This window comes from Xyrauchen texanus, chromosome 4, assembly GCF_025860055.1.
Source record: "Xyrauchen texanus isolate HMW12.3.18 chromosome 4, RBS_HiC_50CHRs, whole genome shotgun sequence".
Taxonomy (NCBI): Eukaryota; Metazoa; Chordata; class Actinopteri; order Cypriniformes; family Catostomidae; genus Xyrauchen; species Xyrauchen texanus.
In genome coordinates this window covers 15,214,579-15,237,844 of record NC_068279.1, presented here as the reverse complement: position 1 = coordinate 15,237,844, position 23,266 = coordinate 15,214,579, and the positions used below count along the sequence as shown (strand labels likewise).

At 36.7% G+C, this 23,266-nt stretch overlaps 1 protein-coding gene across 3 annotated transcripts in view; it reads left to right on the top strand.

Annotated features, from left to right (window-relative positions):
* Positions 1–19,514, top strand: part of LOC127637603 (two pore channel protein 1-like) — a 32,270-nt gene extending 12,756 nt beyond the window's left edge. The window contains exons 6-26 of one of the 3 annotated variants that reach the window (XM_052118757.1): positions 807–930; positions 1,022–1,080; positions 1,176–1,275; positions 1,637–1,753; positions 1,888–2,012; positions 2,099–2,147; positions 2,240–2,303; positions 2,512–2,556; positions 2,757–2,813; positions 2,938–2,991; positions 3,119–3,191; positions 3,278–3,385; positions 10,172–10,243; positions 10,330–10,419; positions 15,319–15,434; positions 15,564–15,610; positions 16,258–16,326; positions 16,664–16,760; positions 16,873–17,009; positions 17,130–17,210; positions 17,853–19,514. In XM_052118757.1, the coding sequence (XP_051974717.1) occupies positions 807–930; positions 1,022–1,080; positions 1,176–1,275; positions 1,637–1,753; positions 1,888–2,012; positions 2,099–2,147; positions 2,240–2,303; positions 2,512–2,556; positions 2,757–2,813; positions 2,938–2,991; positions 3,119–3,191; positions 3,278–3,385; positions 10,172–10,243; positions 10,330–10,419; positions 15,319–15,434; positions 15,564–15,610; positions 16,258–16,326; positions 16,664–16,760; positions 16,873–17,009; positions 17,130–17,210; positions 17,853–17,954 (1,786 nt within the window). In that variant the 3' untranslated portion in view covers positions 17,955–19,514. Of the gene's footprint in view, positions 1–806; positions 931–1,021; positions 1,081–1,175; positions 1,276–1,636; positions 1,754–1,887; positions 2,013–2,098; positions 2,148–2,239; positions 2,304–2,511; positions 2,557–2,756; positions 2,814–2,916; positions 2,992–3,118; positions 3,192–3,277; positions 3,386–10,171; positions 10,244–10,329; positions 10,420–15,318; positions 15,435–15,563; positions 15,611–16,257; positions 16,327–16,663; positions 16,761–16,872; positions 17,010–17,129; positions 17,211–17,852 lie in introns of all 3 variants that reach the window. The other 2 variants (XM_052118748.1, XM_052118767.1) reach the window with 2 other exon arrangements.
* The last annotated feature ends 3,752 nt before the right edge of the window (positions 19,515–23,266 follow it).

The window sequence follows — 23,266 nt, the reverse complement described above, 5'->3', positions numbered from 1 at the left end:
CATATTGCTGTTGCTGTGATTTGATTTAAGCAATAAGCCACTTGAAGCCATTGTGCCTAAAACCAACTTACTTAACCACAGTAAAATATCTGTAAAAATCACTGTCTTGAATGGGATGTTAAAAGAATAGTTCACCCAAATATTTTAATTCTCTCATTTTCTCACCCACATGACATCCCAGATGTGTATGACTTTCTGTCTTCTACTGAAGACAAATTAAGAATTTTTAGAAGAATATCTCAGCTCTGTTGGTCCTCACAATGTGAATGGAGGTCCAAAAAGCACACATAGGCAGCATTAAAGTAATCCATATGACTCCAGTGGTTATATCCATATCTTCTGAAGTGATTTGATAGGATGGGTGAGAAACAGATATATTCTTAAGTCCTACTGGTTGCAGTGGTTCAAAGGTGGAGATTTGCGGTAAAAAGGGAAATTGATCTGTTTCTAGACCTCACCTACATTTCACTTCATATGATATGGATTAAACCACTGCCTTAATGTGTTTTTTGGACATTCTGAGTTCTGGTCATCATTCACTTACATTGCAAGGATCAAAAGCTGAAATATTCTTAAAAAAAATCTTTGTTTTTGTTCTTCAGAAGACAAAGTTATACTCATCTGGGATGGCATGAGGGTGAGTAAATGATGAGAGAATTTTAATTTCTGGGTGAACTATATCTTTAATTCAATTGAACAGGCTCGCAGCTTTCAATGTGCCTCATCCAATCAGATTTTAGGACCAGAACTATCCTTTTTATAATATAGAATAATCTGAAACTCTGTCTGTTTCTGTCCTCCCTCAGAAACCTGAGGCAGATATTTCAGTCCCTTCCACCCTTCATTGATATTCTCCTGCTCCTGCTTTTCTTCATGGTTATCTTTGCCATTCTAGGATTCTGTCTGTTCTCAGCCAACACAGCCGACACTGTTAGTACATAACACACACTCTTATGTGTTCCACGTTATCCTCTCTCACAATCATGCACACAAACTCATAGATGCTTCTCTTCCTTTCTAGTATTTTAAAACACTGGAGGACAGCATTGTCAGTCTATTCGTCCTTCTGACCACCGCAAAGTGAGTAAGCATTCTGGTGCACACATCCTGGGGAAAACAACTTGACTGTCAATCTCAATGGGGTTGTGCGATTCTTCCTTTTTTCATTTCAATAGTTTTCCAGACGTGATGATGCCAGCATATTCAAAGAATCGTTGGTCATGCATTTTCTTCATTGTCTATCTGTCCATCGAGCTCTACTTCATCATGAATCTGGTCTGTAATCAACATCAGATCTACTACTTTTAACAAGATTTAGATGCACTGTGACTTTTATAATTAGCTGCCTCTTTCAGCATTAGTGGTCAGACAAACATCCTTAAAGATGCGCCCTTCCACAATGTCTTAACAACATGATAAAGTGATGTGATAAACAAACACACTCAAACTGTAAATGCTCTTATACAATAAACGGAAAAATACCATCAAACATTAGCCCTATCTGTTGACTAAACACAGTCACTTCATGGGCTTAACAGTGTGTTGCATCAGCAACTACAGCTTGTACATTTGAAGCAGTACTTGTTAACTTTGTTGTACATTCCTGTAGATTTATTTATTTTTTTTCATTTCACAGCTCCTGGCAGTTGTTTTTGACACTTTTAATGGAGTTGAGAAGATGAAGTTTAAATCTCTGCTTCTACACAAGCGATCTGCCATTGAGCATGCATTCCAGCTGCTGGTTAGTCGACAGGTGAGCTTTGAGAGATTTAAACATCTCGCACACATTCCTGCACATAAATGCAGAAATGTTGGTAGTGTATATGGATGAATGTGATTTAAATATGTATGTTTCTGCTTGTATGTTTGTGTTTTTTTTTTTTTTAGAGGCCAGATGTAGTGTCTCTGAAACAGTTTGATGGACTGATGCGATTCTATCGTCCACAAATGTCTACACGGGATCGTTTCCTTACTTTTAAATCCCTTAACCAGTCAGGCGCAACCATGTTGAGGTGCATACACACAATTGCATGCGTGTACACACTTTCTATTATTTTAACAGATGTTCTGAAGTTATTTTTTTGTGCTTCTGTTTCAGCCTTCAGGATTTTTATAAGTTTTATGAAGTCATTGGGCTGAAATGGCAGGTCCGATTTCAGAAATATTTATACATATTTATATATACATATATATATTTACCCTCCAGAGCATGAACATTTGGTCTATATGTGTGTCACAGGCTAAACGGAGTGAAGAGCACTGGTTTGATGATCTTCCTCATAGTGCATTCCTCATATTCAAAGGTCCTTGTTATGTTAATGTGTGTATATATACATATATGTGTATGTATGTGTGTGTGTGTGTGTATATATGTTTTTTTTATTTAACTGTTCAAAATTAACAGATATTTTCATATGTATGGTCTACTTGTCAATTTCAGCTGGCATCAATTGCTTTCTATCATAATATTTCCTTTTTATGATTATGTAATTTATTTCTATTTTTTTACAGGAATCAATTTACTTGTAAACTCCAAAGCTTTCCAATATGCAATGTGTAAGTTAGAATCTTAACTACCTTGTGGTATTAACCCTTTAGATATAAATCCTTTAAATGCGATACCTAATCAATAAAAAATACCCCTGGAAATTCATGCATTAGCTTTGAGGTTAAAACTAATTATTATTATTTGCATTAACACTATATTCATTCCAATAATGTTTACTAACATATATTTATTGAATAATCTATTGCAGATCTGGTAGTAGCAACTAATGGCATCTGGATCCTAGTTGAGACAAACAAATTACATGGTATGATCTGCTTGAGTGTTGGAATTGTGAAATAACAATTCAGAAAAACTGTTTATCAAAGGAAATTTTTGTGTATGTGAACCCTATTGAATTTGGCTCTCAGGGAGCTCTTCTCTCCTCACAGAAGGGGTCTCTTGGACTCGTGTTGTCCCCTTGAGTTACATTATTTTCCTCACAAGTAGGTGTAAACTGTTTAAAAAAACTAGTGGTGAATGTAATGTCTAAACGAAAATATTTATTAAAGTTCAAAATATTAAAAATGTCTCTTTTTTTTTTTTTTCTGCTGATGTCTTTCTGGGGTCTAGTTTACGGAGTTGAGGTCTTATTGAAGATGTCAGGCCTTGGTCCTATGACATACTTCAGCTCAGGATGGAACCTGTAGGTACACATAGTAACAAGTACAAACACAGACATAGACTCACTAATTCACACTGCCTTACCTCTGGTTATGTTTCGGTTTCCAGCTTTGATTTCTCAGTAACTGTCTTTGCCTTTCTGGGATTGATTGTTCTGGCCTTTGAAATGGAGCCATTCTACTTCATTGTGGTGTTGAGACCACTTCAGCTTCTCCGGTGAGTGTGTGTATGGCTGCTGTTTCATTTGGAAAGTTGTAGTTGTTCATTTCAATAATTTCTTGTTGTTCAGAAATTCTGTTATATAATATGGGTGTTTCTTCAACTTGTGGGAGTTTCATGTACTGGCAGTTTAATTTTATAAAAACAGATTTAAACACTTTTTCTTGTTCTTATATGACAGTCTCTTTAAAACTGACATGGATACTTTGTACCAGGCCTTCATTTATTTTTGGTTCTTTTCAAAGGCCTGTGTAATTTATGTAGACCGATAAATTGGTTTTACTGATTTAACAGTTCCAATAGTTGCATTTTTGAATGATCAGATATTGGCAAAAATCTATGCCAATAATTGCAAATATTGTAATTTCTTTATATTTTTTTTTCCCCCTCTGTGGCCGGAGCTAAAGAATCCTACAGTTAGTACAGCTTAGTTCTACAGTATTACAATGGACACTAGAGGTGAATTAAAAAACAATCACTGATAACTGGGTTTTGCTGTTTATATATATTTTATTAAAGACAAAATTTATCCATATTTTTATCCTCACTTCATGCATATTTAGTTTTTTTGATAATAGATATTCAAGTGTTCTAAATCGAAGCAAGGGCATGCAAAGAAAACTGTGACTAATGTAAATGTGCCCTGTCACCCTTGAACATTTCTGGCTAATGTTCAAACTCATTCAAAACAACAGCGGGATACGCTTCATTCAAAGTGGCTTCAACAAGATTGATGTTAATACGATTATCAAAATAGGGCATTTTTAAAATTTGGACAATGTTCGTTGGCTGGGTGTTCCCTGGAAAGATCAAAATAACAGAAATTAAAGTGTTTAGATTACCGAAAGAACAACCCCATATGGACACGTGAACCGCAACAATGAATATCCAGACAGCTGGATAAGTGCAATAATAACAACTGCAGCACACATCTTATCTCTGGTAAGTGAACAACATTTTTGCCAAATAATAGTAAGTTTGATTTGTCTTATTTGCCAACCAACAGTAGAGCTTAGCTGGCTAGTTAAGTCAGAGTATTTCTTTATAGGCTCTAAAAGTGACTGTAGATTGCCCCTATTATAAGAAACAAAGCTGCGCAATTCATTTACATTTAGTAATGTAGCAGTCGCTTTTATCCAAATGAGGAACATAAGCAATTTGCCACACAAAAGTCAACATTATCTGCTGTATCGCACTGCCACAATCTTGGAATAGCTGGAGTAGTTTAAAAACTAGCACATAAGGAAAGTTTTTTTTATATATAAATAATAAAAAAAAACAATCCTTGTCTGCAAGTCACACACGTACAGTATTAACGGCTTCATTGATAATAACAGGAGCAATACAATGTTCCCAACCTTTCTGCTGAGAAAATAATTATGTGCATCTAAACTACGATAAACTTTCGTTGTGTCAGTATCAACAACATGTCACTTCAGGCAAACGTTTGATGTTCTTTGAGAAAATGTGTTTACACAGTTTTATTTAAAGGATACAGTAATGACACCTAATTGTTTATTTTTATTGCATTTTTTTGTTAGAATCTAGAAGTACATACTAGTCTTTTATTTTGCCAGTTCTGGATTATGAAAATGCAGTGGAAAAGCAAGCTCAGAAAAGTAAAGCGAATAGAGTCGAGTCGAACCGTAAAGTGCAGTGGAAAAGTGCCATTGTGGCGTAAATGTGCACCAAGTCACAATTTACACACTACTAAATATTTGAGCATTGCACAATTAAACTTTGGTAGGACGTAAACCTACGCATAAACTAAATATTTACGGAAGCCTTCGACCAGGAGTAACTGATTGAATAAAAAAGCAGACTCATTTAATGTCATCAATGAGCTTATGTTTTTGTGCATCAATCCTTTTGACATATATGATGATGTTGGCATTTACACTCATTTATATATATATATATATTATACACTAAATATGAATGATATTAAAATGAATAAATGCCTATTTTTCCAGCCTGTTGTATTAGTATTTATTTATTTAGAAACAGTTTCTATATATTGTTATTTACACAGGGCAAATATACAATTTATCAAATGTAGCTTATATTAAGTATCGCATTTTAATGGGGATATAATTTAACAGTTACGGGTTACAAGGTTTGAACATCAACAGTAACGAGATAAAAAATTAAATGCATGGCCTTTTAATACTTCTGTGTACAAATTTGAAGGCTGTTTATTGGATAAATACAGGTAAACATCATATTATGCGACTACGCATCACTTTACGGAGCGCTTATGACCTTCTAATTAAGTCTTGCCTTAAGAACAGTTGGTGCAACCAAATTAAGCACAGACTTGTTTACAAACTAACTAGTAGTTACTAAACCCTTAGTGTGAACTTTACATCTTAACTTACGCGAGAATTTACGCACAGCTGGTGCAACTCTACCCTGATTCCTTTGGCATTATTTACATCTTTGAAATGGCCTGTTTGTATAATGTATATATTTAAAAAATACTTGATGTAGTGAAAATATAGGCTATAAAAGTCTTAGTTTAAAAGCTACAACACTGCTGACAAAACACTAATTGGCTAAAGTGCTAATTATAGAAATATTTATTATTATTTAGTTTGACATTTACCTTTTAGACAGGAAGTATGGATGGTCAAATAAATTACTTTGGTGTTGTTCTCCAACATGTCAACTATACCAGGAAACAAACTGTTGATAGTAAGTAGATATAAGAACTTACGCACAGCTGGTGCAACTCGACCCTGGAGAGTGTGCATGTTTGATTTACACCCCGGCTGTGTCTCGTTTCGAAGGCTGCATACTAAGTAGGACACGTCCTTTGAAGGCTGCAGTATACAGAGTGTCCTCCTTTAAACAAACCTCGTTTAAATGAGATGGCCTTCGTAGGACAAAAGGAAACAGAACGTAACATGGTTGCTATGACAGCACGCCACTCTTTAACAAGCGTGAGCACTTTGAGTGAGAATGGAACAAAGTGAGAAAACAATACATTTGAGGAGAGTTATAATGATGTAAAGAGAAAAGAAAATAGATTTTACAGGTGTACTTTTTGTATAATACTTTATTTTAATTATATATTCATATAATTATACATATTATATACTCTCCACCCATCTACTGAGGTACTTCAACTTGGGAATTAACATTCCTTGCGTTTTAACATCATATTTAGGGGCAAGTTGGTGTAATTGTTTTTGTAATTTCCGTTGAAGCAAAGAATTGTGGGTTGTGAGTGCCCACGAAGGAAACACTTTATGCATCCTCCAAATTTTTGTGAAAGAAGGTTGCATTCGAAGTGTCCTCCTCGCTTTTCTGAAACGAGACATCCTCTGATGTATGCGCCGACAAATGCAACCTCCGGAGGACGCAGCTTTCCAAATGAGACACAGCCCTCGAGTGAGCATATTAAAGGGAGTGAAGCTGAAAGTGTACATGATCGCTCAAACAGTCTCTATCGCTCAACACAACATCTGATCGTCATGTTATTTCATGTATACTCAGATTTGTATATGCTTGTTTATTTGTTGTTTAATTTGTTTTTATATCCGTTTGCAGTCTATTTATCCTCTCCATGCTCACAGTGCTGTAAGAATTAATACAGTAATGGCTCTAGAAAATGGGCAATTTAATATTCATACATGTGTAATTATTACACATTTTTTAAAACAAACCTGCAGTTTCATCTGAATAAAAGCATGTCTGAAAAAAAGAAAAATTCTTGGCAATTTAATCTGTTTTGAATACTATTCAGATGCTAGTAAAACTTTGTATTATGGCACTTTTCGTACCACTGTCTCCTTAAGATGATTCGCTTATGTTTTCCTCTTTTGTAAATCGCTTTGGATAAAAGCGTCTGCCAAATTAATAAATGTAAATCCAAAGTTTCAGCATATGGAGTCATGATTCCCAAGATGGACTTTTATTTATCAGTGTCCAAAAAAACTCTCCATACTATAATTCATGTGTTTTATTGAACATTAAAACAGAATAACTAAAAACTAAAAAATATATATTTTTAAATATAAAAACTGTCACCTCACTTTGCCACTCTTATTCCATCACTCCAAAAATGTGTTTTGAGCACTCTCTTTTGCACTGTCTATGGGCGATTTAAAATCAGAAGTGATCATCCCTATGCCATGCTCACTACCAAGGACAGAGCTCTTGATGTGGGCTTGCTATTACGGTTTGAGTAAAACCATCACTAAAAACATCACTTGTGACAGGGCCCTTTGTGAAAAAGTTACTTTTTCTTACTCTTACTGTGGCGAGCGGGGCAGGGCCGAGTGATGACTGTGCAGAGCGAGGCCGGACTGGACACCTGGGGCGAATTATCTCACCCATTTGTTGGTGATTGCGGTGTTGGCATGCAAGGGATAAACCCACAACCAGAGCTGCATTCAAGACACAAAGAGAGACTCAACGAAGCTCTGTGTGTGTGTGTGTGTGTGTGTGTGAGCGTGAGCGTGTATTTATCACTTTGTGGGGACCAAATGTCCCCATAAGGATAGTAAAACCCGACATTTTTGACCTTGTGGGGACATTTTGTCGGTCCCCATGAGGAAAACAGCTTATAAATCATACTAAATTATGTTTTTTGAAAATGTAAAAATGCAGAAAGTTTTCTGTTAGGGGTAGGGTTAGGTTTAGGAGATAGAATATAAAGTTTGTACAGTATAAAAACCATTATGTCTATGGAAAGTCCCCATAAAACATGGAAACACTACATGAGTGTGTGTGTGTGTGTGTGTGTGTGTGTGTGTGTGTGGTTGAGAGCTGCTGCTGAAAAGCACAGCGACTGCATGGTCCATGAGCTGAAAAGCCACTAGGGTGTGTGATGCTGAAAAGCAATGTGTGAATGGGAAGTAGGGCTGTCAACGAATATTCTAAATTCGAATATATATTCGAATAGTTTTAAAAAACAGAAATTCGAAGGTGAAAATTAATATTCGAATGTGGAAAAAAAAACGCGCCCGCGGTAGCAGATGTGCGGCTGTCTGCTTTGCGAGTGGGCGTGCTGCCTGAGGGGTCTTTGTTGTCACATTTCTCGGAATTGTGTGCCTCATTTTATTTAACGTTAAACAGAAACATGACTAAAATGTAAGGCTACTGTACTGACTGAATAGATGTTGCATGAATAAGGTAGGTTAGATACAGCAGTTTCATGCACTGCAGGCTTCCACTGGTTTCATTATTTACCGTTTCATGTCAAGGAAAAGTTCCATGTTTACCACAGCACAGCTCGCTCGGAGCGTTCAATGTCGGTTCTATATACTGTAAAACTTCAATTAATGTTAATAATTTGTTTTAATCACTGAATGAAGCCTGCTATATTTGGGACAAGAGTCGCGACCTTATATTGCTTGCACAAAACTCTTGATCAGCACTCAACATTTGTTTATTGTTGTTGTTCTTTTAAACCGTTATGCGCAGAGAGCGTGAGGGCGAGAGAGAGAGAAAGAGTGCCTGCGCGTGCGAGCGAGAGTGAGGTCTTGGCCATTAGTTGATTTACTTGTTTTTGTGTAGGTAATACGTTGTCAAATATGTTTAAACTTAAATAAACTACCTATACAAATAGTTATGTCTCTTTGTATTAATTTGTCCTGTTATTGACGTAATGCGCGTCACTGACCAAATGCGCAACCAGATATTCGAATAGTTCGAATATATGTGTTTTTTTTAGAGGGAATATTCGAATGTCATTTTTGAGCAATTTTGACAGCCCTAATGGGAAGACACTGAAAAGTGTGAAAATAAATGTCTTCTGTTTGGATGTGCACCTAGTTCACGCTTCCGTTCCAGTCGAATTGTGGAACACTTCCACGTTCAGGAAAAAGATGGATCGCAATCACTATTAGCTCTAGCCTCGGTAGCTGTCAGGACACTGTTTGAGGAATTGTATTAGATTTACAAATCGTATGATGTTGAGCGAGGACTTGGTTGATTCAGGATCGCCCTGCTCTAAGTTGCGATATATAATTTTCTTTACCCTGTGTATTTTTCATGGAGTAATAAAACTAAATGTGATGGAAATGGTGTTTTTCCTTTTTTTTTTTTTTTTTTTTCTTTTAAGATACATGTGGATTTCACACACTAATACTCACTGTAGTTTGGTCTCTGAATGAAACAAATTGACTTGTTATATTCTACTAATCAAGACCTTTCCAAAGATATAAAACACATGGCTGTTATCTCTTTTTTATTTTTTTTTTTTTTTTTTTAAGTGGAGCAGTTCTAATTTATCAGCAAATTTAAAAACTGTATTTTAGAATTGGCCAGATCCACTGTATTAATTGTAAAGATAAGATTCTAAGCTTTAAAACAACACAAAGTATTTTGTGCAGATCAAGCAAATGGTTGTTGAGTAATAACATAATTTGTGGACTTGGTAATTATCACTTTTTATTTGGAGTAATTTTCAGTAAAGTTTTTTTTTCATCTATGTCATTCCACCACAGAATTTTATAAAATACAATACAGAATTTGAGATGTGGTGGAAATGACACTGTTGTTTCATAATTTTCATGAGACACACGTATATTACACATTTTAATGACATTTTTATTAGACAAATTAAAGAAACTAGTGAGAGTATGATTTTTTTTATACATCACATTAGTATACCACAGGGCTAAAAGTGGGGTTAGTTGAAGAAATACCCATATATAAAATCAGCAATGTAAAATGTTTTTAACAAGTCTTTTGGTCTTAACATTGAACCGTATTTAGTATTTATAAGATATTTTCTTTTTTATAGATTTTGCTAATTCATTTCTTCTTATGAAGGTTGTTTAAAATTAAGCAGCGTTATCGGAATGTTCTGGACACAATGTTTGAGCTCTTCCCACGTATGGCCAGGTACAGAAAGAAGAATTCATATCAGCTCATTACTCATATACACTTAGCCTTTCTCTGACTCAGCCATTCTCCATTTCTTTCTGTAGTCTAGGTCTAACTCTCATTATCTTCTATTATTCATTTGCCATTGTTGGAATGGAGTTTTTCGCTGATGCTGTTTATCCAAACTGCTGCAAGTAAGTGTATTTGACTAACATATAAACATATGTCCTAGTATTTTATAAAATATTGTATGTGTCCTGCTTTCTTTAACTTCCTGAGACCCAAGCGTGACTGCTGTGTGTATGTTCTCATTTGGGGACAGTAAGACCAAGATGTGACATTTTTAAATATACCAAGCTATAGAAAGTCCGATTTTTTTTTATTTTTATTAAATTGTTTATGTATCCTGGAGTGTTTGGTCCATATATGCATGTTTGAGACGTTAAAAACTTTACAACTGATTTCCTAAAGCTGCTTTGGAACGATGTGTATTGGAAAAAGCACAAATTAAAAAATTATACAAATAAAATGATTTTCTTGATTTTACTTTTTTTTTTTCTACTTTGGCTACAAAAATCTCAAAGTTCTCTCTTTGCACTGTCAAACAAACAAGTGATACCCAGTGCTGAAGCATCTTGCAAATCAGAAATTATCAAAAATAATTCAAATTCAAAGTAATGGCCAGCATCATCCAAGCCAACCATGTAAACAGAAATTCTGAATAAATGTTCTGATTACCATTGTCCCATGTCTGCCAAACAATTTGAGTGGTCCAAACATAACAAAACTGTTTGTCTGCACTGGTCTCAGAACAGTTTAAAATGCACCTTATTTACATCCAAACTCCATATTAGGCCTCTGAAAGCAACAATCTTTTTTCTCAGTATGATAATGCACAGTGAATATAACATTTCTAATGGAAAAACTAGCGCTGTTGTCTACTTTAGTTGTCATTGTGGTTAACGGCGTGGCGTTTCACGATAAATCACTTGATTGTTTAAAATGGCATATCGGATGAAAATACAGACTAATCTATTGACTAAAACAGGTTTCAATGTTAAAATGTATTAGGTTTCTTGCCAGATGTAGTTTTGTTGGTATTTCTCCCAAAGACAAACTCTGCTGTTATCTGTATAATATTGTTTTGTCACGCGTCAAAAGTATAACCCTTTACTGACAGCCCAGAGAGTCCTGAACTGAGATTAGTTGGTTTAATTTAAGTTAAATTAAATTATGGACAGTGTATAACAAAGACAAAACACAATGTCAATCTATTTGTATAGTGCTTTTCACAACACACATCGTTTCAAAGCAGCTTTACAGGACATCATGTATTTAAAAAAAAAAATAACTGTAATATCTATAATGTCTTGCGGTGATCATTGTGTATGTAGTTTGATTAAACATAATTGTAAAATGTGTATAGAAATTGAATAATAATTGTATTTAGAACCCCAGTGAGCAAGCTGAATGCGATTGTGGCAAGGAACACTAAACTCCATAAGATGTTTGTTAATGGAGAAAAATAACCTTGGGGTCCAGTTCCCCTCTGGTTAAACAACATGAATATAATGCCAATATTAGTTATTTGTGTGCAATGCAAGTCATCGTTTTAAATTAAAAGTTAAAAAATTTCTAAAAAGTTCTAAAATAAAATATTTTGTTTTTTTAACTTTGAAATTAATGACTTTTTCTTTTAAGTCCATCCTGGATTAACTGCAGAAATTCACATAGATGCATTGTCCTTTGTTAGTAGGCTGAAGAAGGCTTTTGTTGGCAATCAAATGATAGCCAATGTATTCCATTTCAAGAGTGTAGTCCATCAATACACAAAGGTGATGAGATAAATGATGGGGTGCACAGTTCAACCTCGAAGTCATTTTGGTGAGTTTCGGTGGGGTCAATCCTAAGTCAAGGTTCAGGCAGTGGCATATTAAGCATCCAATGTCTTACTGTTGGGGTTGGGATCAGTTTATCCTCTGAAGTCAAAAAACTGTCTAGCACCATCTGTAGTTTGTCATCTCTCAGTGACATGTAGCAGTGGAGTCCAACACAAGCAGAAATGGAGCTGAATCTCGAGGTTGATAGATGGAAACAAATATAATAATATCAGGGTATCCCATTCAATTTTACGCAGAGTTATGGATGGATGTTTCTGGTTCCGGCAGACCTAACTAAAGCAGCCTAATTGTGAGTTGATGGATAAATTAGGTGTATGTCTGGCTAAATACATGAGTCTTTAGTCTAGACTTAAACTGAGTGAGTGTGTCTGCATTCCGAACACTGTTAGGAGACTGTTCCATAGTTTAGGAAGGAAATAGGAAAAGGATCTACCTCCTTTTGTGGATTTTGATATTCTTAGAATTATTAACAAGCCAGAATTTTGTGACAGAATATAGCGTGTCAGAAGGTCACTTAAGTACTGTGGAGCTAGACCATTCAAAGCTTTGTATGTAGTTAACAGAATTTTAAAGTTAATATGAAATTTAACAGGTAGCCAATGTAACGACGATATAATTGGGCTAATATGATCATATTTCTTGGTTATAGTCAGCACTCTGGCAGCTGCATTTTGAACCAATTGAAGATTATTTATTGAACTTGCTGGACATCCATCCTATAATGCTTTAAGATATTCTAGTCTTGAGGTCATAAACGCATGAATTCGTTTTTCAGCATCAGCAACAGAGAGCATGAGTCTTAATTTAGCAATATTTCTCAGGTGGAATAATGTTGTTCTACAAACATTGGAAATTAGATTTTCAAAATACAGATTGTTATCAAATATAACACCAAAGTTCTTTGCAGAAGTAGATGACATATCAGTACATCCATCGAGAGTCAAATTATATTTTAGCAGCTTATTTTTAGAGCTTTTTGGTCCAATCATTTGTACCTCTGTTTCTTCTGAACTAAGTAGAAGGACATTTCTGGCCATCCAGATTTTGATTTCATTGATACACTGCTAATTTGGAGAATTGTGATCGTTGGGTTTAGAAGAAAAATAAATGTGGGTATTGTTGGCATAACAGTGGAAACCTATTCCATGATTCCTGATTATATCTCCCAGGGGAAGCATGTATAAGAAGGAAAACAGAGGTCCTAAAACTGATCGCTGTGGCACTGATAAGTGCAGTCTCTGCACTGTGACGGGGCCTAAATCCTGACTGAAATTGTTCATGTATTCCATTTCTCTGTATAAATGTACACTATGGAGGCCCAAACCTGCATAAATAATATATAAATAAATGTAATAATAAAAAAATAAATAAAGGAATAAATGTCTTGATAAAACAAATATAATTAGTTTTTAATTAAATATATTCCTGAATTTATTATTGTATGACTTTATTCCTTTATTATTTTCTATATTTATTTTTAACTTTATTTTTATTCTTTTATCTTTTAATTATTTATTCATTTATTTTGCATACTTTTTTATTTATGTGTTAATTTATTTTGTATATTTATTTATTCCCACATATATTTATTTCCATATTAATATATTCCCATATATATTTATTTATTTATACATGTATTTATTTTAACTTTTCTGTGTGCAACATGGAAATGAGGGAGGCGGTCCTTGCGTAGCTCCAGTGCATCATTGGTTAAGAGCTCAATAGTACTTATTGGAAGCAGATGAACGTCCCAACTTAGCACCCTCTGACTCGCACAGATTTTGAATATGCAGGGAACGTTTTGCAGAGTTTAACAATCCAGGATGTGCTTCGACATTCATACCGGCATACAGCTCTCCTAAAACATCAATAAGCACCTGTACTCTAAATGAAACATACTCAATTGATGCGTTGTTATCGACTTCATTTGAAAGTTGCGCAACTCTCTAGATATATGTGAAGTGTCAGCTATATATTTTTTTTATTTTATATTTTTAAGTGCAGAACTTATATATACATACCTACATAAATGATCAGGGAAATGAAGCATGGTTGTATCTTTTACAATGGACAATCATAACAACAGAAATCAATAGTATGGATTTGCGGACATCAAAATATGAAGTTATATACACAGAAAAAAAAAAGAAAAGCATAAGTTAAAATCATATAATTTATGAAACTTGCTCATTTTGTGGATTTGTTGAAGAAACAGCTCCCCATTTATTTTGTGATTTTAGTATAACCAATAAATCTTGGATTGACTTAAGCTCTTATGTTTTTAGCCCCACAAATAGCTATAGTTTACACAATATGGCTATGACCTAACGTCACATCAAAACAAATCAAGAGTAATCGAGCACACGCTTCAATCTACAATAAGCCAATGGTAAGCAGGACCCGCCCACATCATTATCATACAAGAGACAGAAATGTAAGAATAAATACAAAAATAAATAAATGTGGGAATATTTAAATATAGAAATAAATACATGTGGGAATCAATAAATATAAAAATAAATGAATGCATAAATAAATAATAATAAAAACAAAACAAATGAAAGAATAAAAAAAGATTTAAAGAATAAAAAGAAAAAGAAAATACTAAATAAAGGAAAAAAGTCATACAAAAATAAATTCAGGAATAACTTTAATTAAATGTAATTATATTTGTTTTATCAAGACATTTATTCCTTTATTTATTTTCTTATTATTACATTTATTTATGTATGTATTTATTATTTTTGCATGTTTTGTCCTCCATAGAACACAGGTGAGAGGACACTACTTTTTCTAGTATTTTACATTTTTGACATAAATGGTAGATTTGAAATCTGTCTGTAATTAGCCAATTCTCTGAAGAATTGCTGTGGCTTCTTAAGTGGTTTAAAGAGGTTCTGAGATTACTGGGAATACCTCTTCAAAGTTGGTATTGGCTCTAACATACATGTTGTGGCTTTTGATTTTTTGATAAGTTTTGTTAGCTCTTCATAACCTATGACAGCGAAGGATTGAAGTTGCTCTTGAGCAAAATTTCGAGAGACTGTTTTCTGAGGTGCTTGTGACCGTTGCCACGCAGAGACACTAGATAACCTAAACAGGCTGGACCCATTAAATGTGTTTTATACTGATTAAGCATGGCATTTAGTTGTGTTTGCATGTGTGTAATGGAATGTTCTCTGTCTTTCAAAGCACTAGCAATGTTGCTGACTCGTATCGTCAGATTAATGTAACCTTTGGCAATGGGACAAAGCTGGAGGAGGGATATTACTATCTCAATAACTTTAATAACATCCTGAGCAGCTTTGGTATGTGCATGCAGACACACAGAACCATTCTAATATAGATACACACTCTTCTCTCGAGTATTCTTGAGTATATAGGTTTGTGTTTTTTGTAACTGAGGAGATTTTTTCTTTATCTCTACCATCTTTCAGTCACGCTGTTTGAGCTAACAGTGGTGAACAACTGGTACATCACTATGGTGAGTCTTAAACACACACACACACACACACACACACACACACACACACACACACACACACACACACACACACACACACACACACACACACACAGCTAGCTCAAAAAAGACTGTTGGACATTTGGGTATGCCCTCATTTGGAAAAATTATTAATAAAACCAATTTTTTTTATTATAATAACTGCAATACATTTTCTTTTAGAGTTAGGTTTAGTCTTAAATATTTTTAATTAATTTAATATAAAAATAACAAACGTCTACATTGTCATCATTTAGTTTCACCCAATAATCGTGTGGTGCCCCCTGCTGCTTACTAGATTGAAATGTCAGTAACGGTGACTGTGGCTGTTCAGAATAACATACAACTATTCTGTTAATCTTCCTGTGGTATCTATGGCATTATATGGTTGCATTTCAGTCAGCATACTGAAGTTTGTCTGCCCATGATTATATGTAATGTGCATACCATGTTTAGAAGTGTTGCTTTAAATGTGAAGTAATTTTAAAGTCTCTAAATATTAGTGTTGTGTATGTTTGAAGCAGAAATCCTATGTACTGTATCGCTACAGCACTGAGCTTATCAATTAATGAGCATCAGTCTGGCATCAGTGCTGAGTTATTAATGCCTTTGATCCCTGTTTTTTACAGGAGGGTGTGACATCACAAACTACTCACTGGAGTCGCCTCTATTTCATGACCTTTTACATCGTCACTATGGTGAGGGTACATATATATGGGTTGTTGACTAATGTGCATATGATTTTTCCTACATATAGACTTTAGATTCAAATCTATATATTTTTATAAGGGGAAGTTTATATTTGTGGTGCTGTAACTGGTTACCATTTCACAATGGTCCAAGTTTATCACTATTTTAATACATTTTTTGCTTTTATAAGTACAACTATGTCATGTAGTTGCTCAACCAATATGAAACACAAACACATGTTAATTGCCCATCTGAGTGTTATAAATCTGATTGAGTGATCTTGTTTTTTTACAGCCCTGTTTTGTTTTGGGTGTTTTAAATGTCCCTGTGATTTGTTTTATACAGGTTGTCATGACGATAATTGTGGCTTTCATACTGGATGCATTTGTCTTCAGGATGAACTACAGTCGGAAGAACAGAGAACCTTTGGGTGACCCAGAAGGTTCTGAACATATAGCTTTCAATAAATACCATGCTAAATGAAATTATGTATAGATGTGGCGCAGAGAAGAGTATGTGATTGTGGCTCATTTAATTATTTGTGTGTGTTTTAGGTGAAAAGGGGATTGTGTTTGAGACAGAGGTGTCTCAGACTGAAGCTCTACACACTCTGGACTTGTATAAACACACATTTTGCATCAGCAATCTGAGCTCACTTCAGGACATGTGTGTGGCGCTGGAGCGGAGTGAGGTAACACACATACAGTACACACATTTATACACAGTATGTGATTGTGTTCAGAGCAATTTTGTTTGTGATTTTTGCTAAATGAATGGATTTGTGCAAGATACATTTTGACTTTGCCCACAGCAATCATCATTAGTGTTTCTGGGTCGAAGGTCACGTACCAAGAGTGACCTCAGCATGAAGATGTATGAGGAGGAGATTCAGGTACTTGCTTCACACATGGAAAGGGAGATACTCTGTTAAAAATGAAGTGTAAAGTTTTTTTTAAGTTAAAATACTTTCTTCTATGTCAGCATAATTTGCAGAGATAACAAAGTCAACAATTTGTTGGTTGATTTCCCCAAAACATGAACACAGAGACTCTATCCACTATCTGTGGCACAATCCAAACATTGGTGTGTTTGTTTGAACAGTGGTGCGAGTTGGGGGTTTGACTATATTTGGCCAGCTGATGAAAGACGGCAAGATGAGTGTTTGGCAAATCTGTTTAAACAATCCACTTTTCAGTTAGAGTAAATTAACATTTTTATGCCATGTCATAATGATAAACAGGTTATTTGAACGTTTGACCATTCATAAATCTGTTTATTTTAAGCAGATCATTCATAATCTGTTCACCGATTAGATCCAAAAATTAAATTTCATTGTGTACGTTTAAAATATCACACCGTTGTTTATTGAAGGATATGCCCAAGCAGAAACTTTGCAAGTTTAGCAAAAATAAATTTAATTAACTTAAAATGTTCTGCTTTACAAAGACAATATTGTCTTAAAACTATCTTCACTTCCAAATGGGCAAATGTGTGTTTGTTTAAACTTTATTTATTTATCTATTTTTGTTAAAAGGAATGGTACGAGGAATCTTCCAGAACAAACCTTCAACCTGATGAGACATTCCACAGAGATCTGGACAGTCGTGAAGCTAGTGCAACAGACAGTATTAACTAAGTAACTTGCACATACTCTTAACAGAGCAATATAATTAACTAATTCACACTCTCGTACATCTGAGGGTCCTTGGGACCCTCTTCCATTAATGGAAAGCACATGTGCTCGCCATGACAAAACTGGCGTTCACCATGACATATCAATTAACCTTCCTTTCACATGGAGACCTATAGAACTTCTTCACTTTAAGCCTTAGTTCCCAATTTTCTTACGGTTCTGTGGCCTATCAGGGAATCTTGAAGACCAATCATTTGGCATGCACTACGTCCAGGAACCTTTTTCTTCCACGAAATGCACCTCATGACATTTGCCTTGTGTTGGATGACCTTGAATGATTCAGACTCTCTCATGGATTTGACAAATGGAGAGCAGTGATTGAATGTTTTTGTGGCTGATGAATCAGAACTGAATGTGAGGATTTTAAGACTAAAATGAATGTGTCTTTCTCTGGACTCTGAGGTATTGCTTAACCAACAGATATAAGATAATAATATTACGTTAATGATGGTTTTAAACTAAAGCTGCTTTTTGCTAGAACCTTTGGACCTATTGAGAGTTTTTTTTTTGTCATATTATATATACGTGAATATATATATTGTATATACCTACATGCATACAGTCTGGGATCTTGGACATATGGTGTAAGCTTGGAATGTTTGGATCTCTCAGTTCATTCAAAATTTGTCACCCAAATAAATTTTAAGTCACTATTGTTTTAGAACCAAATTGTAAAGCTGAGACTCATTTTACAGATCCCTTATGATGTAATTCTCACCCCCAAGCAGTCTTCAGTATCCAGTTCAGATAAAATGTAGTCAAAATCACACAGTTGTATTCCACCCTTATCCTACCATCCTAGAAAGTCTGTGAATGCAAATCTACATTTTTCTTTATGTAAATGAAACTGTAGATGGTGAGGATGATGATGATGACAAATTTAATGGACATCTTTGTCCCTATGATGGTTTTACACACAGAGCTTCAAAATAGTTTATTTACATTAAGATAAACATTTCTGTTTCACAAGCTTCTCACCCGTTAGCGGCATTGTATGAGTGATTTTTAAAATAGAGGGTGAGGGAAGAAATATGAAACCTCATTAATTATTGTTTACTGTTGTCTAGACTAGAGGATCTGATCTGGAGAGCCTGCTGTGATAATCTTGAATGTAAGGGAACATGATGCGTACTTGATCTGACAAAAGTAACACAAATCACACCAGCTTCTCTCACATTGTTGGGTTTACCTGTGTCTCAGTTCTCTGTGCTTGTTCTTTTGTACATGTACAACAATTCTACAGATCTAGTAAATTATTCAATTTAATGAAACCTCTTTGGATTTTATTTATTAATAGGACAGTTTTTGATATATGATTTATGCCACAGCTCCTCTTTGTCTGAGACACTGGCTGTATCCGAAGGTGCCCTTGATGCCCTTCAAACCGGTGACTTTACTGTAGGGTTACAATGGTATGAGATTTTCACGGTATGATAACAGTCTCAGAAAATATTACAGTATCATGTTATACGGTATTACACAATTAGTATTATTAGTGAAAACGGAAGGGTTATTTATTTATTTATTTTGAGCAAACACTTTATTATAATTGAAACTTGAAACCATTTATTTTATTGAAGTATGTGTAAAAAAAGTCTCCCTTTTGAAAATAAAATAAATAGAAAAAATAAGAAAGCTAACAGAATTCTAATAAACAGAATTATAAACATGATAAAAAATAGCATGTAACTATAACATGTTATATAACTAAAACTTGTTAGTTTACATGTTAGCATAGCATGTTAAATTAACTACTAAATGAAAAATAACATCAGCTGTGTGAGCTTTTAAGGTAATGTCCTATGATTATTAACAGTTAACATATACTGTAGGTGCACGACAGTGAGGCCAAACTGCTCCTGTCTGTACCTTTAACTCAGAGCTTCTCAACTGGTTTTGCTTCAGGACAGATTTTACATTGGAAATCAAGTGTCGACCTGCCATAGATTAAACATAACCTGTATTTAATGTATCCTGGGTTGCATTTCCTTTTATGTTTCATGTTTTAGTTTCAGTCTTCCCTCCCGTGGATGTTTCATTTGTTCCAGTGTTGTTTGTTTTCACTTTGATTAATAATAAATCCGCATTTAGATCCTCACTCCCTGTCTGCCCTCATCTGCTTGTCATAACAGAACGAACGACCCATAATGGATCTAGCGGTTCTTCAAGCCAACTGTCGTCTACTCAGCATGATGCAGGAAAACCGTCTGGTGGAGGACCACGTCCACGATTTCCTCAAACTAGCGAGTGCCATGGACTTCCCAGACTCCTCCCTGGTGGTTTTCTTCTTCCAACCTAAACAGTTCGCTCAAGGAGCGGTTGCCACCGGCGACACGCGGCTGGACGCTCCGTGAATTTATTGAGGAGACGCTGCTGGCCTGCGGCTCGCCGTTCACTGTGGCCGTCGTCGAGGAGGACCCTGCCTCTCCTCCCACAGTGGTGACCCCCCATTCGTCCATGGCTCATCCCTCCACGCCTGCCTTGGTCAAAGAGCCAGCACTGCCAGCTTTGTCCGGCCGGAGGAGGAGGAGAAGAAAGGCTTCCGCTCCCCAGCCAACCCCTGCCACGGTCACCGAGCCTGAGCCCATGCCAGCCACGGTCAGTGAGCCTGAGCCCACGCCAGCCATGGTCAGCGAGCCTGAGCCCACGCCTGCCTCGGTCAGCGATCCAGAGTTGTCAGCCTCGCCCGCCCGGAGGAGGAGAAGAGGGAAGGCTTCTGCTCCCCAGCCTCCGCCTTCCACGGCTCCGTCCCCAGAACCTCCCGTGGCTCTGTGTCCAGCAAACCAGAGCTCAAGCATACCACGGTCAACAAATCAGCGCCAGTAGCCCTGACCGTCAGTGAGCCCGTGCCTGCAGCCCCGACCGTCAGCGAGCCAGCGCCTGCAGCCCCGACCGTCAGCGAGCCAGCGCCTGTAGCCCCGACCGTCCCAGAGCCAGCGCCTCTCGAGCCTCCCAGGGCTCCGCCTCCCAGTGCTTCGCCTCTCAAGCCTCCCAGTGCTCCACCTCTCGAGCCGTCCAGGGCTCCGCCTCTTGAGCCTCCCAGGGCTCCGCCTCCCAGTGCTCCGCCACCAGAAACATCCTTGGCTCCACCTACCTCAGCTCCGCCCTCGGAGTTCCCCATGGCTGTGGTCCTGAGGCCAACTCCCAGGCCTCCAGACCCTGTCCCTGTCCTGTGGCCAGCTCCCAGGCCTCCTGAACCTGTCCATGTCCTGTGGCCGCCTCCCAGGCCTCCTGAACCTGTCCTTGTACTGTGGCCGTCTCCCAGGCCTCCTGACCCTGTCCTTGCCCTGTGGCCAGCTCCCAGGCCTCCTGAACCTGTCCTTGCCCCGTGGCCAACTCCCAGGCCACCTGACCCAGTCCCCGCCTTGTGCTCCCCGTGGACTGCCTGTCTGACCCTTGTGCCCCCGTGGACTGCCTGCCTGCCCTCTGTGCCTCCTTGGACTGCCTGTCTGCCCCTTGTGCCCCCTTTGGACTGTCTGGTTGCCCTTGTGCCCCCTTGGACTGTCTGGTTTCCCCATGTGCGCTCCTTGGTCTGCCTGCCCCCCAATTCCTTGGACGATTTTGTTTTGTTTTTTGTGTATTTTTTGTTCTGTTTCAGGAGCGTCTGGAATCCGCTCCTCGGGGGGGGGGGGTTATGTTACGATCCCTGGTTGTGTGCCTCGTGTTTTCCATGTCGTCGTCACCATGATTCCCGACCTTCATCACTGTGTCATTGTTCTCACCTGATTGTCGTTTGTTATCATCATGTCTCTGTGTATTTAAACCCCGCTGTTCCTCCATTCTCTGGTCGTTCGTTGTTCTGACTGTTTTGATGTTCTGCTCATGTTATGAAGTTGCTGTCTTGCCTGCCTTGCCGTGTTCATCCTGCCGTGTTCATCCAGTCCGTGTTCCTTCAATGTTTTCATGTTTTAGTTTCAGTCTTCCCCCCGTGGATGTTTCATTTGTTCCAGTGTTGTTTGTTTTCACTTTGATTAATAATAAATCCGCATTTAGATCCTCACTCCCCGTCTGCCCTCGTCTGCTTGTCATAACACATACACTCAGTAAGCCCTAGACAGCATAAGGCAGTAAGTCTAGAAGAAATTGATGAAATAACAGAAAATAATATAAATATATATCTAAATATAAAGTCTTCTCAAGAACTCTTGATAGTGTCATCCTCCTATAAAGAAAATTAAAGAAAAAATTACTTGCTTTTATCATCCGATCGTGGCTGCATTTCTCTTCTAGTGCTTTTAGATCTTAGTGCTGCCTTCAACACGATAGATCATGATATTCTCTTGAATAGGGTAGAGAATTATGTTGGCATTTGTGGACTTGCATTAGCATGGTTTAGGTCCTATTTAGCAGACTGCTACCACATTGTCTGTGTAATCGAGTAATTGTCAAATCGAACAAAAGTATGGAGTGCCACAGGGATCAGTTTTAGGGCCTTTGCTTTTCTCCTTATATATGCTTCCCCTGGGAGATATGATCAGGAATCATGGAATAAGTTTTCATTGTTATGCCAATGATACCCTACTTTATATTTCTTCAAAACCTGACAAAATTTAACAGTTTTCCAAATTAGCAGAGTGCATCAATGAAATCAAAGCTTGGATGGCCAGAAATGTCCTTCTACTCATTCCGACAAAACAGAGGTATTAGTTATTGGACCAAAAACCTGTAAAATTAAGCTGCTAAAATATAATTTGACTCTCAATGGTTGTACTGTTACATCATCTTCCACAGCGAAGATCTTCTAAAATGTAATTTTAAAATCTAATTTCCAATGTTTGTAGAACAGCATTCTTCCACCTATGAAATGTTATATAAGGCATAATAAGTTATGAATTATATTATAAGTATAATAAGAGTGCTAACTAGAACCAAGAAATATGATCATATTTGCCCCATTTTATCGTTGTTACATTAGCTAAAGTTAAATTTCGTACTCATTTTAAAATTCTGTTAACTTCATACAAAGCTTTGAATGGTCTAGCTCCACAGTACTTAAGTGACCTACCACACTATATTTCATCACATTCATTATGATCACAAATCTCTGGCCTGATTTTGATATTCCTAGATTATCACCACAAAAGGATCCACAAAAGGAGGTAGATCCTTTTCCTATCCACGAAAGGAGGTAGATCCTTTTCCTATTTGCTTTATAACTATGGAATAGTCTCCCTAACGCTGTTCGGGACGCAGACACACTCACTGAGTTTAAGTCTATTCAGCCAGGCATACACCTAATTTATTCTTCACCACAC